Source organism: Colias eurytheme, chromosome 8 (assembly GCF_061535395.1).
Source record: "Colias eurytheme isolate Ceu_HAF_F1 chromosome 8, ilColEury1 Martin Lab GWU primary, whole genome shotgun sequence".
Classification (NCBI taxonomy): domain Eukaryota; kingdom Metazoa; phylum Arthropoda; class Insecta; order Lepidoptera; family Pieridae; genus Colias; species Colias eurytheme.
This window is the reverse complement of record NC_142987.1, coordinates 9,869,172-9,886,425: the sequence shown is the minus strand read 5'-3', so window position 1 is coordinate 9,886,425 and position 17,254 is coordinate 9,869,172. Positions and strand designations below refer to the sequence as shown.

At 34.1% G+C, this 17,254-nt stretch overlaps 1 protein-coding gene across 1 annotated transcript in view; it reads right to left on the bottom strand.

Annotated features, from left to right (window-relative positions):
* Positions 1–3,065: 3,065 nt before the first annotated feature.
* Positions 3,066–17,254, bottom strand: part of LOC149906736 (uncharacterized) — a 35,885-nt gene continuing 21,696 nt past the window's right edge. Inside the window, exon 2 of the mRNA XM_090104921.1 lies at positions 3,066–4,177. Within this exon, the coding sequence (XP_089961047.1) occupies positions 3,361–4,176 (816 nt within the window). The 5' untranslated portion in view covers position 4,177 and the 3' untranslated portion in view covers positions 3,066–3,360. The remainder of the gene's footprint in view (positions 4,178–17,254) is intronic.

The window sequence follows — 17,254 nt, the reverse complement described above, 5'->3', positions numbered from 1 at the left end:
CATTAATTATACTAATACTGTCTGAAAGAGGTGGCCATGTGGCTTACATTTCACGATTTATAGGTCCATGGAAGTTTTGTATTGCCAAATAAATTATATTAAATAAATCAATCCAATCAAGGCAGGGTTCAGAATTATAGAGGTGTCTACGTTAGCGAAAATTATATTAGTATTTCACAAGTTTAACAAAATAATAATGATCAACACAAAATTATCGTATACTTATAAAATAGATCAAATTGCGTACAATTAATTTTATTTTGAGAATATGAGTGCTCCTGAAAACAGTTTTACTAGTGAAGTAGAAAAACAAAACAATAATTGTAACAAAAACGCAGAATATAATAATGTTTATATACTCTATTAATCTGGCCCTTAATAAAACATCTCCTTTACTTTGGGAATATTTACTCGTTCTATAAATGGATATAATCGATGAGCCATGAGGATGGCGTGCGGTAAACAAAACGATCAAATAGGGTTCGTTTATTTTGCTACAGATATTGAGTAGCCGAGATAACCACTCCTCATTTATTACTTTATCTATTACAGGATATATCCAAGATATCACATGCTTCTATTTCAATTATTTCGTAAAGATCCGAAACTATTTAATAACTATGATATTACAAAAAAACGTCTTGAAAAAATTACGACAAAAAACTACACTATTTTGATTAAATCGTGATATTAATTTCAGCTTGTTAAACGTATTGTGTACGTGAATATTGTAAATAGGATACAAAAAGCGAAGGCATTTAGTAAGAATTTAGTATTAAAGTGATAAAAGTGGCGTATTTACACGTGTCACTTAGCGAGTATACAAAATCGTAACGATACAATCCTATAAAATATCTAATATAAAAGTATAGGCACAAGAAATTTCATAATTAATTTGTGTGCAGCTAATCTCACGTTATTTGTGCAAAATTTTTTATTTTACAATTAGGTTCGAGACCGATTTACAAGCCTTTTGTAGCGAAAGTATTGCTTTGAATTTTAACGAGAGTATTCCAATTTCATATGAATATTGATTAACCGTTTGATAATTATAATCAAATATAGCCTTTTTCTTTGGGCTAGAAGTTTACCTATATTTACGAAAATCTTACCATTTTGCTACAAAGGGCTAGCAAATCGGATCTAATCCTACTAGAATTAAATAGGCGAATAAATGTAAAAAATTATCTAAGTTTTGCCGCAAAGCGCATGATTATGGCACATTTGAAAACGATATTAAAAATTTAATTTATCATTGATTTCGTCTAATTATTTAGAATTCAAGATAAGTTTGTATAAGTCCCTCGAGGGTTTATTATTACAACTGTTTCGCGTAATTCGTGTCTATATCACTGTAAAGTCCATCTTTTTATTATAATTATATACAAGCTAGCTGGTTCTAGACACAGAGTAGACAATTTCGATCAGACTTTCTCTACCGATATATTTTACTCGATTTTTCTTCCAAACTCAATTGTACTAATTTCAGTTAAACTCGATCAAATTTCGAGGCAACCGTAAAATACAGCAGTAGAAAAAGGCTTTAATAATAAGATTTGAAGAATATTTAAAACATTACTTTCATTTTTAATCTTTCATCGATATCATGTGCTCTGTAAATGTTTCTAATATTCGTCAAAAATCCTTAACGAATTTAATAATCTATGAATCAAGTGCAACTACAATACACACGTGTAACAATAATATTTTGAAAAAAGACAACATTCAGATACTTAAAACTAACAAAGAAATAAACTATAACCTTAAAAACATCAAATCATTTACATAAATCGATTGTCTTCTGGAATTTTTATGTCACATCGAGGGCTGGATACTTGGCTGGATATATCTCATGTATGGATTTATGCCTGTGATTTATGCCTTTTGTCTGCTGTCAAAGTCAATGTTGACAGTTATGACAGTTTTTTATAACTGCCTAGATTAATTTCATCAATAGACACCACATCGTGACACAATGTAATGTGATATTTGGTTCAAAATAAAAGAAGATATCATCAGTCATGGTCCTTGATGTGGCATAAAAATTGCCAGGTTCTCTAGCTGTTTTCTTGAAAATTGTTTAAGATGTAAAACGGAATAATCATTGTTTATAAAATCAAAAATTGCTTAATTGTGCATGGCAATCAACAGCAAGCATATTGTAAAAGACGTGGCAAGATTACAAACAACAATAAATATATAAATTCTAAGATAAAACTATATATGCCAATAAAAATAAAATTGAGCTCGGTGACATACATATAAATCTTCACAATCACATTAAATGTGCAATAATATAACAACCAATTAATTTCTAGACAAAAATTTTCGATATTTGATAGGAAAGTATAATTTCACAGCCGTGTACCTACTAAATGAGACAAATCATCGCTTTCTTAGCAATATGGGCCAAAGACCAAAAAGGTTGCCTACATAGTTTCTCTTTTAGTCATATAATTATGTTAGATCAAACTTGGACCAAGAGGACTATGACTATGACCAAATATGATTCAAAGTTTTCAGTGCCATGTCTGCATACTTATTTAGGCCAGAAAGATTATTTTAAATTGTTTGGTCTTTGACAAGAAACTTAACATTGAATAATAAATAAAACAACGAATTATACCATACACAAAACAACTTAAATAATATGCATTTGGCACAGCTGCATCAAGCCTTGTGTGCTAGATAAATTTAAAACGAAAGAACAAATTATACATAAAATCAGTCTCAAGCTAAATTTGTAAGTCTATAAAAGAATAATAACTCCGATTACAACTGCAATCGATATTTTATATTGCGTCCGTGTCCGTGTTACGAAACAATTCAATATTTAAGATCATTAAATCTGTCTTCGTTCTAATTTCGTTTTATGATTGCAGTTGTAAGTTTTACAATCGTTTTATAAATATAGAAGGTACATACCATACTTACTACAATACACTGGAAATGAAAAATACACACATTTCGTTTTAAACCGAGAGTCGTTTTGGTCCTTAAAAAGACATTATAGTAGGTATTTCTAATTAACACGAAGCCGTAAACTCGTTGGTAGCACACAGCACAACGTTATCACGAGAAGCGTCGGAGAAAAATAGTCTTTTGGATACAGGGATAGCCTTCAACGCATATCGGTTATCTCCCAATTTGACAATTCGCTGATACCGAACATTCTAATTTTAATGGAGAATGCGAGTGAAGTTTGAAAAGATAAGGATGAAAAGGAATCAAAAGAGAATATAAAGAAGGGAGTTAAAAGATAAGAAGTCAACGGGGTATAACATGATTACCTATGAAATCAAAGACGAGCCCATAGAAAAGTAAAATGTACGGGATCAACGAACGGTCAAATTTCGTTATTCACATTTTCGACATAATCATGTAACGTCCATCAGAGAGTAGTTCCTTCGTATCTGACGGGGACCCTGGACTGAGACTCGGAGCCATAGACGGCGTCGAATATGTGTCTTTGTTGAATTTACCAAACCTTCGCTCACTTTCTGACGCCATGGACACTTCTTCTTCGACGATTTGTTCCAGCGGCGTTTCTCGCATCGCATCTCCATTCAAAGCTAAAGCGTTAACAAATCCATGAGCTCTGTCCGCAGGAGGCTCGGTATAAGTCTCCGTTATAGGTTCAGGCAGGACTTCAGTTGTACGCGCACGTCTAGCGTTTTTCGTGCGCATGCCACCAGTCTCCGCATCTCTTTCCAATCTATGTCCAGATCTCGATCTCGTCAGTTGTGTCTGGACGTAGTCCTCCAAGGCGTCTTCCTCGCTCTTGGTCAAATATTTGTGCAGTACAATTAAAAATACGCCGATGAAGAGGGCGAACAGACCGGAGCACACGAGTTCATTAAACCAGCTGACGGAACCGACGCTGCTCCAAGAGGTAACGTCATCGGGGAGCCATCCCGATGCAACTAGAAATAATCCCAAGACGAGAAACACGACTCCGAGGTGGAGCATGCCAACGGAGGAGACGACTTCATTGTCGGCCGTGCCGGACTTGCGGTAGCGTCTGCGCTCGAGGCTGCCGGTGGAGCAGTGGGGGGACGTGACGCCCGACTCGGTAGACTGCATCGAGTAGCGGCGCTCCTTGGCGCGCTGCTGCTCGGCGCGGCGCTTGCGCTCGCGCCGGATGGCCAGCGCGGAGTGGAGGCCGATCGCATGCATCCTGCAAGCACGGGCACGGGTGAGCGAGTGGTCAAGTGGCAAGCCGCAAGTGCGTCGCAAGTGCGGCACATTTGCGGCGCGCAGCGGCGAGCGGCCCCAGGCGCGGGTTGCCGCACGCCTAGCGGAGTCCGCCGACCCGTGCCCGTGCCGTGCCGCGATTTACAATACAATTACATCCATCAAAGACATTTAACTGTCACTTTATATTTCTGCGTTAATTATCCACACAATTTCATGGAAACTCGTCATGAACAGATCAGTTAAATGTTTCTGAAGCTTCGAATTAACTTTAAATTCTATAGACATTTGTTAATTATAATTTTACTCCTTCATTCGCAGTGCCTGCTGTTCTCATTATGCATTTTATATTTAATAAATGTCCGCATTCTAGGTGTGTTTTAGGAAAATACTAAAAAAGAAGTTCACTTTAAAAAAATATACATAAAAATATATAATACTCAGAGTATACTACTAAAAATGTCAACAATAATGTTGACAGCGATAACAAAGAAATAAAAAGGGTAGTTAAAAGTTAACCAAGAATGCAAGGGTCCGTCTCTTCATATAACGAGGAACGTAAAAGCGCTTGTGGCAGTGTCTATTATATTACAGCTTTTGTTAGCTCTAAGATCTCTCTACTTTATAACTACGTTGGAAAACTGGAGAAAAATAACGAGTTTATTGAAAACACTCAATTGCATTTATTTATATGGCTGGTAAAGTCGCGCATTCAATTCTATACGATATCATTATTGTCGACTTCTAACATGTTTGAAGTAACGAACGATATAAGTATCGTATTTTATGTTCAACCTTACTTTTCTATTTGATATGGATATGAGTTGGAATTTTTATATTCTAATTTCACTTAAACAGATTAACTGTGCTATTTTATCGGATCTTTTCAAGTGCTGAAATATTACATCTTTCATACTTAACAAACTTCTTTTTTTTATTTTGGTATTTACGAATCTTGCCAAAGAAGTTTCACTTCTGACACGCGTGCTCGGCACACACGCTCTTTTTTTATTTGAGAGTTGGTGCCTACCATGTGGTCCCATTTTAAAATATTCTTTAATTCTGCCAATTTGAAGGCGGTACTTATTCTTTTGTTAAAAAAAATCAATCAATTTTGTCCAGGGTCAACCCGGGCAAATACGGAGCAAGCTGTTTATTATAAGGACAAAAACTGAAAAAGGTCATCAGCTGCCAAAAAATCTGACAAAGATATAAATTGTGTGCTGTTAGATCTTTTATCTCGCCGAGCGCGAGTGTACTAGAATCAGGAAGGGTCCTTTGCTCCCACTTATTGCACTCGACGATCACTCATCCGTTGGAGTTATTTATTTAGTATTCATAACCATGTATAAAATGATTGTTTTATTGATAGAACAGATCGTATTGTGTATACTTCGGATGTTGACTTAATTGTTAAGTAGAGAATTTTGCTGATGAATTGGCAAGCTGAACTTCTAACAAGGGTTAAAATGTTAATGAGATAATTAAGTATTGGAATCTATAGATACTAATATTATAAAGCTGAATAGTTTGTTTGTTTGAACGCGCTAATCTCAGGAACAACTGGTCAGCCCATTTATCGAGCTATAGGGCATAGGCTATTTATATCATCACGCTAGGACCAACAGAAGCGGAGCCACGCGGGTGAAACCGCGGTGCGCAGCTAGTAGTTTATAAAACTAAGTTTGTGTCTTATGCATCTTATAATTATGTGTTAATATTTACAACTCGATAGAAGTCAATAAAAGAACAAATGCAGCATTATTTATACAAGTCATTTAAAATGTCATAAATCAGACCATCAACCTACATCTTTAGCTTACCACGCAATAATAAATCCATAATAAATCGCTGTCATAACTGATTTTCTTGCACATTAGTTGCTCAGTATCTCTAGACAGATGTCAACTACAGGTGGAAGGTTTTGGCCTGAAGCCAGTGAGATCTTACCAAGTTAATCATTTAGTTTTGTTGGCAAGGCTCTATTTACTGTTGCGGTTATCGCCAGTTTAAAGCTTATGCCATAACCAACTGACAGATAAGATATGATTATGTGAATAGCTTTTGGATTTAGCGAAGGATTTAGGAGGGTTTATTTTACAGTTTAGCGTAGGAAGTAGGTGGGAAAGAGGAAAACTTTATCAAAGATCAAAGATGGTTAAGGCGTGACAGCGTAATAGTTTCAGTAGTCATGTCTCATTTGAACTCTGATTTTTTCAAACTCAAACTCAAACATTTATAATTTATTCAATTTGACTTCTTATAAAGCATTTTGGAATCGTCGTAACATTTTTTAACATTTACCACTGATTCGGAAAGCAGTATCTATGGAGAAGAACCGACAAGAAACTCCGATTTTGTTTGTAAGCTTAAGCAAAGTTCGGTGATACATATTATATGTAATAGGGTGTTTTCTTTGCATGAATACAATTAAATATCAATATTCTAGTCTCTAGGATAACTTGTTGGAAAGACATAAGACATCAATACTGGAAAAATCTAATACGGTAAAGTGTACACATTAAAAGAAATGTAGTCTAATGACCGTATGAACAAACACTCTAACAGACATAAACAATCACGTCCCAATAAAACTTCTCTACGCGGAAATCCCAGAAATACAATTGAATATAAGTATTAAACAAAATGAGAAGCGTATTTATGAATCATGTGCTCTAGTTACTAAAACTGTGAGCATGTGCTGTTGCAATCGGGCTAACTGCTTGTAATGACTCGTATTTTAGTATCGTACGATTTATTGTCTTCATTGTAGGTTATCTTTTAGGGTTCCTGAGTGACTTCTTTAAATATTATAACATAGGGTTGTTTTGTGTTTTCAATATTTATCATATTTATCGTACAATATTTATCAACACGGGGTTGTCTGTGTTACTAAATATTTTAAAAAATCACTGTTTAACTATTTCAAGTTACGCCTACGAGATAAGTTTTGAAAGAAAAATATAGGAAAATATACCTATATCTTTATAATTAATATGCTATTTGTTTTAATTAGTGTAGTTACCGAAAATCTCTCTCAATTTCGCGTTTGCGAATCTAACGACACCATTCAATTTAAAACGCATTAATCCGTTGACGCTACTAAACGTGCCAAATAAATATCTAGATCTATTAGGTATATTACGTACCTTTAAATTAGGAAAACAGGTTAAATCCTTCAATATTACTCATAAACCTTTACTTTAAAACGCTCGTAGTTCATCAGCCTACATGCCATATCCCAGGGCTTAATAACTTCAAATTCTTACGTTCACAGCAGAATAAGGTCAACAGGAAATATTATAGCGTTTTTTTAATTAGTTACATAATAATAATAGTTAATACGCATTGTTAATCAAACATAATATCAATTTGTAAACGACACGACCGACGCAATGAATTTCTGTTCTGTTTATTCTCCCGGTCAAATTTCACTGCGCAAATAAACATTAACGGGGTTGTAAAAGTTATATGACAGTACTTATTGTTACAGCTACGTTTTTCTCGTTGTAATTGGCTTTGTAGTATCCTATTATGTTAATGTGTTTTAAACACTCTAAAGTCTCAACAGACGGAAAGTTAAATTCAGTTTTCTGTTACTGGAGTAAAACTATAAACGTTTGGCAATACATATACAATTAGAGATATAAGTACTTTGAATACAAAGATATTTTTTTTGAAGAAGAAGACTTGTAAGGGAACAAAAGAAGATAATTTTCTGAGTGAACACTTTCTATTAAAGAGTTACAAAGGTGTCATTTTACACCTAGTATTGATTTTCTTTCACAGCTTGCGATTAATAATTGCGAAACATTGGACTACGATTATACTGTTCTGGTTTTAATGTTTGGTCAATTCAAGTTTTATTTTCTTTTCGCGGTTCTCCTATTTAAGTCTCGCCTATAAGGCCCAAGCCTATCTGAATACAAAATCCGAAATTTTCATGAGTAAAAACAACAAATACACAATTAACATAACAAACTTTCGTATTTACATTCAGATAAAGAATTAAACAAGGCGGAAGAGATTTATACAACAAAATAACTGTTCTGTATCGATGCTTGCGTCATCATATTTCCTGTTATCGATTGAACAATAAATAAATCTAGGCTATACCGCGCCCTATATTGTGACCTAGTATTTAAATACTGCCGTTCGTAATTCACGAGTGAATAAAACGTTTTCAAATGGAACACTGGATAATGATCGCGTATGAGTGCTGTATTTTTAATGATAGGTTAGTAAAAGACGTAGGTATTTAGGTATTGCGATGGGTATTTTTTAGTTATGCTAGTGTTTAATTATGTAGGTATGTTAGTAGGTGACATGTTTAAGGAAGATAATCACACACATTTACAACTAATATTTGTTTGTTTTTTTGACAAAAATTAACCTTTTATTTCAGAACTGAACAGACGTGAAAATGTTTAATTATATTATCAATTAGGACTAAATAAATGAACACCTGAGTGCCGTATTTACGTATTTATTGCTGCTCTCAATAAAAGGCGTATTAAAAGTGCGATGCTCTTTATCCCAAATTGATACTAGGATAAAATAAATACATATCAAACGGGCTTATTTTAGAAGCTTTGCGCGCTTGCGTGGAAGTAATCTTTTCCGTTTTCCCTTGTGACATGCTCACCTACTTATGGGCGCCTGGTGGATCGTATAATATCTTATATTGCGATTGCCCAATTTTTTTTCCCTATTTAGGAATCATTTATGTGAAGATGAAATGGAAGAATAACCGTGATATAAAGAAAATGTTATTAAGCTTTATTGTATTGTTTTGTGTTTTATATCTGAATGAATTCATAACAAACCTCAAACGGTGTAACGCAAACCCGTGTAAAATATTAAAATTCCGAGAATTGCGCGAGATATGAAATTAATGAGATTTTTGACTTTGCGTAATAACGTATTCGTGAAAATACGTAAACAAAATTAACTAAATAACGTTTATATTTTACTCATTTCCTTTGTATGTGACCTAATTGTGTTTTATGGTATGTAATGCGGATATCTTAAAGAGCACGTTAATAATAACTGGGTAATAATTATTTGTCTTTTATTAAATGTTGTGGAAACTGGTAAATTATATTCACCTCAAGTCGTTTCTCGTATTCTTTTGTTATATAAATCATAATCTAATTAATTTTATGTCAAACAAGTTCACCAGAACTTTCGATAGAATCCTTACAAACTATACATTACTCGCTTACATCACAAACTAAATAGATCGACTCTCTATTTCCATACCTAACAAGCGATGTATCTCTTGCATTTGATCAAAGCCAACGTTTATGGAGACTGGATGAAAAGAATAATAACTAACATATAAAATAAAAGTAATGTATATTACATCAACTATTTTTCATATTCAAATATCTTCGAAATACCATAACCTTCGAAGCTGTCACGGTCTAAAATTTAGACTCTAAATATTGTCTAGAGCTTATTGTTTAACTCACAATTCATAAACATATATTTTTATTTTCAAAGTAAAAATCACACATTATTTATCGTCTCTAGACTGTAGGTACTGCCTATTGTTATGCGCCTTTCCTCAATATCTCATTTAAACATTCTTCAAACGGCTCAAAGAATGATAAAAGAATATACTTAAACGCAGATATTTTTTCAGATATTAACTGACTGAATATTTATCGTCTTTATATTTCATTAATTCCACGAAAACAACATAGATCACCCTCTGGCGCAGTCGGATAAAATGTTAACAAAAGGAGACACGGCATGTTGTGGCAACACTTGGAAATGCCAAATGCAGTATATTTAACCTATTTGGCGCCAACAATGCGGTCCACCATGCACTATAGCTTTTGTTGAAACATCTAGAATTTGGGCCTGGCCATTTAAACCTGCTTGTATAACACTTTGTAGTTCACCAAATCACCACTGACCGAGGAAACGACTTGCCACAGATAATAAATGGTGGCTATTTCAAAATACGATAGAACAATGAAATAATTCAGATATTATTCACAGTAGGTCGTGTGGAAAACGTCCAAGAATTTTATGATAAGTTGAAATATTTATCAAACAATTTAAATAAACAAATGTGATAACTTTTTAATTTCTACGCTATTGTTACCAATTTGCTAATCTCTGTCGTCACAGCGAACTATTCAAGTTCACCAGAACTTTCGATAGAATCCTTACAAACTATACATTACTCGCTTACATCACAAACTAAATAGATCGACTCTCTATTTCCATACCTAACAAGCGATGTATCTCTCATAGGTACGTAATCTTCGAGATTAGCTAAACAAATAACATAAGACGTCTTAAAATATTACACAAATCACTGTCGCTCATTGAATGAAATATTTACGTGTTCAATCATACGCTAACTATGCTCTGTTTACGGCAAACCCACACAATTTTTACGGAAATATTAAATTTATAAATAGATCAGGTATGTGAGGTAACGTATTGATTTCGCGTTAAAGTATCGCAAATTATGTGAGAGTTATATTCTGGGTTACATGCTGTCCATCATTTTGTTTTGTAAGACTAGATGTGTTGTGTGGTTTCACTCGGGGACTTACTTGTCTATAGCTTATAAGTGTTATTCTCTATACATAATGCATCTATTATTGTTTTTTGATGCGGGTCCTTATTATTATTATATATGCACGAAAAAAGAGTAGGTAACGTAACGGCACCAGTCTTGTACAGATTAAGGAAAAAATTGAAGTTTTTTGCAAATTTCTCGTAGGTTTTTTAACTTTATTGGATATTGTTTAGTTATACCTTTAGTTCTATGTTAGTTTAACGTAACCAATGTTAGAAAAAAGATTACAATGCATAAATAAAGAAGTTATTTATAAATTAAAAAACCACTTTTTTGCACCAGTGTTGGACAGTGTAAAATCTAATGATGGACACCCAGTTTTGGACAACATCCAGTTATGGACACCCATTTATGGACTGTACCTAATGTTGTTTCTCCAGTTATTTACACTTGGAGAAGACTTATAGTTAGCAATAGAATCTTGAAAATGATGATTGGAATACAATAAATCGGGGATGCATTTATGAAAAATAGTACTTAATAATTATTTTGCATACTTATAATATTTAAAACTGTTTTAATTTCCATTTTCTAGGCAAAAATTGGACAAATGCATCGTTAAATACGAGTTATGTCCGTTAAGAAACACCAATATTGTTTTTTTTTCTCAATAAGTCAGGGATGAAAAATATAACTAAAAAAGTACTGCCATTCCATCCATTTTGGGACTTATTCTTCTTCGTTATATCACTCTAGTCAGAGCGAACGTGGTCAACATGAGGTTTGGGGGGGCAGCAGCCTTAATCTGATCGGTCCATCGATATGGATTCCAAATTGTAGCACCCTCGTGCTACAATGGATTCCAAATTGTAGCACGAGGCAAAAAGCTTTTTTTAAACTGTTGTCAAGATTGTGTGGATGAAATTTAAGCATGTATGCTTTATGGTGATGAAATTTAGCAGCAGACAGCGATCCAAACAGTTCATCAGAGAACTCTCTATGATAGATGCGTTACAATACGCATAAGTATGCGACTTCTGTAGAGAAGTCGCATACTTATGCGTGCAGTATGCAGTGATAGAGAATGAAGCCGAGAACGAGTCGCACAGCACATAATGACCCATTGTTCTAAAATATATTCTTCATGTTTAGATAGATATTATGTTGTTGGACCCATTAGTGTAATTTTAACAAAAAATATCAATGTCCATTATAGGAACCAAAGCAAATCCAGTCATGGACAATTGTTGTACAATATTGGAACCCTTTGTTTGAAATGGTCGTGATAGGTATATTATTAATCAGAAAGAAAAGACAATACAGAGAAGCGCATGTAAATAATAACTTTAAAAAAAGTTTATTTTCGACATATGTCCATAAATGGATATATCCATAGAATTAAATCCAGTTATGGACACTGAAGAATTTTATTTAAACAACATAACCTATCATGATACTAAATCGTGTAATATTTCGTACACTTAACTACTATAAATAAAAGTAATATCAAATTTTGCTGACATTTATACAAAAATTCTTATAACCAAAATTGTGTCCTCACTTCCTTAAGGATTTCCTTAGTAAAAATGGATTTCTTCGAAACGAGTCGCAGCAACTAAACATAACGTTCTGCCATCTTCAAACATTTTGGCCGAATAAGATGAAGTGTCGTATTCTGATAGCTTATGAACCAAACTTTTATTTTAAGTATTGCCAAATTATATAACGTTAATTTTGGCCTTAATATTTAAATTTAATATTTATTTTGTCCATTACTGGATGCTTGTCCACCACTGGTGCCGTTACCTTACACTACGAATGGAAAACCACTGTTATATGGAATATTAACTAAAAATGTCCATCTAAAGCTCCTTTAATTGAAAAAAGGTACAATATATCTTGAATAGACATTTAAAATACAACAAAATATATTTAACAGCTCCCACTAGATCAATGATACAGTGCCACAAACTTATCTGACCCGGTGGCAAAAACTGGAACTACGTGCCGCCATTTTGAAATGTCACATTTTCACAGACTTTTCATAGGGAGTATTCAGAGAGAAAGCTTGAAACTTATAAGCGCTTATCGGCGCTTGTCATGTTCATATATTTTCCTGCGCGGGTTGACAGCACTGACAGGAAAATATATGAACATGACAAGCGCCGATAAGCGTTTATAAGTTTCAAGCTTTCTTTCTGAATACGCCCATACGGAATATTTTGTTTATATAAAAGAAAGCGACATCAGTGACACCTGTCACCGGGTCAGATAAGTTTGTGGCACTATACGTGCAAATCATTTTTAGTGACATTGTGAATGTGCCAAATTGTGAAACTTTATAGCCACAAGCAAACGTTTAGTATTTTTTATCTTTAAGAGTATTCATTCATGTCTTTCATTCATTCGGAATAATTCTAGCAGCTTGAAGAAAATATTTTAATTTTAATTTTACGCAAGAATTCTCGTAGTAGGTATCTAAAATTAAAAACTACCTACATATATCTTCATAAAAGGTGATAAAAGTCGTAATCAACTTTTTTCGTTAATTTGTGTGACAGTTTTGACAGTTTTACTTTTTATTGTAACTATATTATTTAGCCTAAATGGAGCCATCAAATATTGTGGAAATTTATTATTTTGGAATGTTCTGAGTTCTACATTTATAAAAAATGTTATCGTTTTGACAAAACAAAGATATTTTAGTACCATTTATCCGTATATTAACCAACTGACATTCCCAAAGAAAATTTCCTGAAAATGCAACAAACTGATTCTTAAATTTTCAACAAATAACGGTGCAAGTAATATTTTATGTAGGGTTGTAACGGAGGCCTACTTAGCGGAGGCGGAGGCGGATGCGGAGGTGAAAAGGTTCGCCTCCGCGGATGCGGAGGTTAACGGAGGCGGAGGCGGAGGTGAAATTTGTTGGGAAAATTTATAATTATCGTCTACTTCTACAAAGTACTGCCAAATTTCACTAGTTTTCGGCTTTATCACGTTATTTAAATAACAATAACTAATAATTACGCACAAATTACTTAAACAATCCCGGCTCAATTGCAACTACGCGGTACCGAACGCTTTAACAAGTTGATTCCTGTTATTCATTCACTCACACTCCCACCACCCGCTTGGCCGTGTTCCCGCGGTCTCTCGACCCGCGGTCGCAAACTCTCGAGTCTCGACCATTTCACTTGAAAACACGCAGCCGAGCGGCTGCGTTGCCTAGCGTCGCTCCTTGCGCGTTGTTTGTGATCGTAAATGAACTTCCGATATGACTCCGCATAAATTTTGCGGAGGCGGATGCGGAGGCGGAGGTTAAATTCTTTGCGGAAGTTCCGCAGTAACGGAGGCGGAGGCGGAGTTCCGTTACAACCCTAATTTTATGTACCTAATAGTTAAGTCTGTCTTCAACGCCAATTTACTGGCAATTTGCACATCCTATGGACCGGCATGAATCTGTGATACGCTATAAATTATAATCTACGACTTTATCATGCTAGATCAAGCCTTGTTATAGACCTCTATTGCGTGGTCTATATGATTTACATACAAATTTCTGATAGAAAGAAAGAAAGAAAGAAAGAAAAGAAATTTATTGCAAAAAAAAAAACACAGCCAAACACATCATAAAATATCTTACAATTAGGCAAACGGAGACAGCCTCAGCAAAATGCTGCACAAAAGCAGCGCTGATTTTCAGGCTGTACCGGCGATTGCGGTTCGTCTTAATATTAAAAAAGAATTAAGTCTAGGTACTTAAAATAAATATATAGATAAGGAAGTATATAAATATTAATAATAAATAAATAAATGCATATAATTTATATTACGGCAGAAACATATATAAATAAGAATAATATAATATATTATAAGGCATATATATAGCTATTGGGTTGAAGCACGCCAGTCTTCAATTTGCTTTTTGTTTGCTTGTTGTTTGCTTTTTGTTTGCTTGTTGTTTGTCATAGCTGTAATATTTGTGATTGGTAGAATATGATTTGTGTTGATTACTTGTAATAATTAAGCTAAAGCTTAAATACAGATATTTTACTATCGGGTAAACTGATATGATATCTAACGTAAAAACACAGAATACATAATAGTAGCTCTACGCTCGTAAAAAATAAATAGAAATTATAAAAATTTTTGCATCCCAACAGTCGTTAAAATTGCCAAACGTTTTTTCTTCTGTATACCTAAATTGTTTAAAAAAACCCCTAGAGATTAAGACTCTAATCGTAAATCATTCACAACACAAAAAAATAGTGGTTTGTTTGTTTGGATCAATTTTATGCAATAGCGGTAAAGCCAAAGCTTGTAATACAGCAATAGAGAGGTCATCGGTATGCAAGTTTCCCAAAATAGTCCTTGCGAGAGACGCAGGTTCATACAAACAGATTGGTTTATGAGTTAACGTTCGGTTTCATTTTTGAAGTGTAACTTCTTTAGGCGCGTTGAGAGTAAAATTTCAAGGTTGCGTCATGGATTACCATCGCCTCGTCCATGATTTAAGGCGACGATTTTGGAATCTTTGAATCTTGCCAAAGAAGTTTCACTTCTGACACGTGTGCTCGGCACACACGCTCTTTTTTCACGCGCAAAGTAAGTTAGAAACGTCTTAAACAAAACTAAGTATTAAACAACTAAGAAAATATTTTAGATTATTTTATATTTTGATTTTTGGATTAGATTTGTATCTGTTTCGGGTAACATTATTTTATTGACGCCTACATAATATATTCTGGTAAAGTTTCCATGAAACGCCCTACGCCGTAAAAAAAAGATCTTTGTCTTTTTCCTTCCCGTTGTGAATGTACTTATACCTCATTACATTTGAATTTCATGAATCTATTACTGCCATGAATATATTTTAATCAAATAGTAAACAAACGTCATTGGAAGATGTAAATTTTATTACCTTCGTTAACATTCTTGATAGACCAGCGATTGTTTGGAATGTTAATATTTATTTAATTGGCGTCGTTGTGACGTCTATTAAAGAAAAATATAGAGCTTTTTAAAACACAAATATCTGTATGATTTTTTGTTTGTCTTTGTAATATAAGTTTGCGTTGTTTAATCTAAAATTAAAATGTCGCTATCTCTCATTATAATCCCTTATTGCTAGAATCAGTTTAAACTTCTTCCACAGAATACATAATAGTAGCTAAACGCTACAGAACGGACACTCTCCGCCTCCCGCCAAAATTAAACTTACCTCACCCCCTCGCGATCAGACATAAAATGGGCCATATTTTTCTGCAAGGACGATACGCAACGAAGATTGACAACATTAATCAAATTGACTTAAAGTAATTTTATTATTTTGGATTTGTGATTATCGTTTTTCGTAGAAAATGGTTAGATATTGTGCTGTTTACGGATGTATTTCATCAGAAAAACGCGAATTTTTTTTACGCTAGTCACAAATGTGCCAACCATAAAGCGTTAACACACACATTTGCAGTCTCTACAGTGTGACTGTCAAAACGATCATTTTGTATGGAGTGTCCGGGGTGTGCTTCTTCAACAACTCATCGGGTGTTGGTAAGTTCATTTATTTAAATAAATCTCTTACTCTTATTGCAGAAGATACCTGGTCTAGCGAAAAATATAGCCTCACACAGAAATTCTTATCTTTTCCCTTTAGTTTGGTTCACTGCCATAAATGGCTCATTATCCTGTCAGGGAAGTCACCCGCGAAGATAATGGACGACATTGTGCAATTCATCTAATACCACATAATTCATGCTCATTCTCTATTCGTATAGTATCTGTGGTTTATATCTGGCAAAACAAGATTGCATGCTATGGGTCATTTGACGTTAAATTAGCTAATAAATTAGTTAAAATAGATTTATTTGCTATGCCATTAAACGAATTTTAATACATTCATTACTTAAGAAATTAAGTCTCTTGTGAATCATTTTTGAATCGCAATAACATTACCTACTTTACCATTTACCACCGGTTTGGAAAGCTACAGAGAAGAACTGACAAGAAACTCTGTAGTTGTTATTTCAATAAGTACCTACGTATACGTGTTCAAAATTTAATAAACGGAGATTTCATCCTAACTTCATTTCAACTCGTCATATTCATGTTGGTAAAACCCGAACCGTTATTAACAGTCCACTATGATTGATTGGTCAGCTACATCTGTAACACGTCAGTTATTTCCTGCCGCATGCCTGCCGCAAACCTATAAACCAGCTGTACCGAATTGTGACCAACCGTTACATTTAAGTTCGTTTTAACTACCCTCCTATATTTGCAATTGGAGGCGGATCATCCGGTGTTTAAGCGCTTGCAAATGTGACCGTTTAAATGTTAACAGCTTTGCAACACTCATTAACATTTAATGAGTCGTCGTTCTTTTTTTATCTTACGCATTCAGGGCTTTAAATGCATAGCATATTTTCCTATAAGGGCCATTCTAATATCTACCGCCAGTAGATAGTAATATCTACGGACCAGTCTTTTATGTTTATAAGATGAGACTTTATGCCCCTT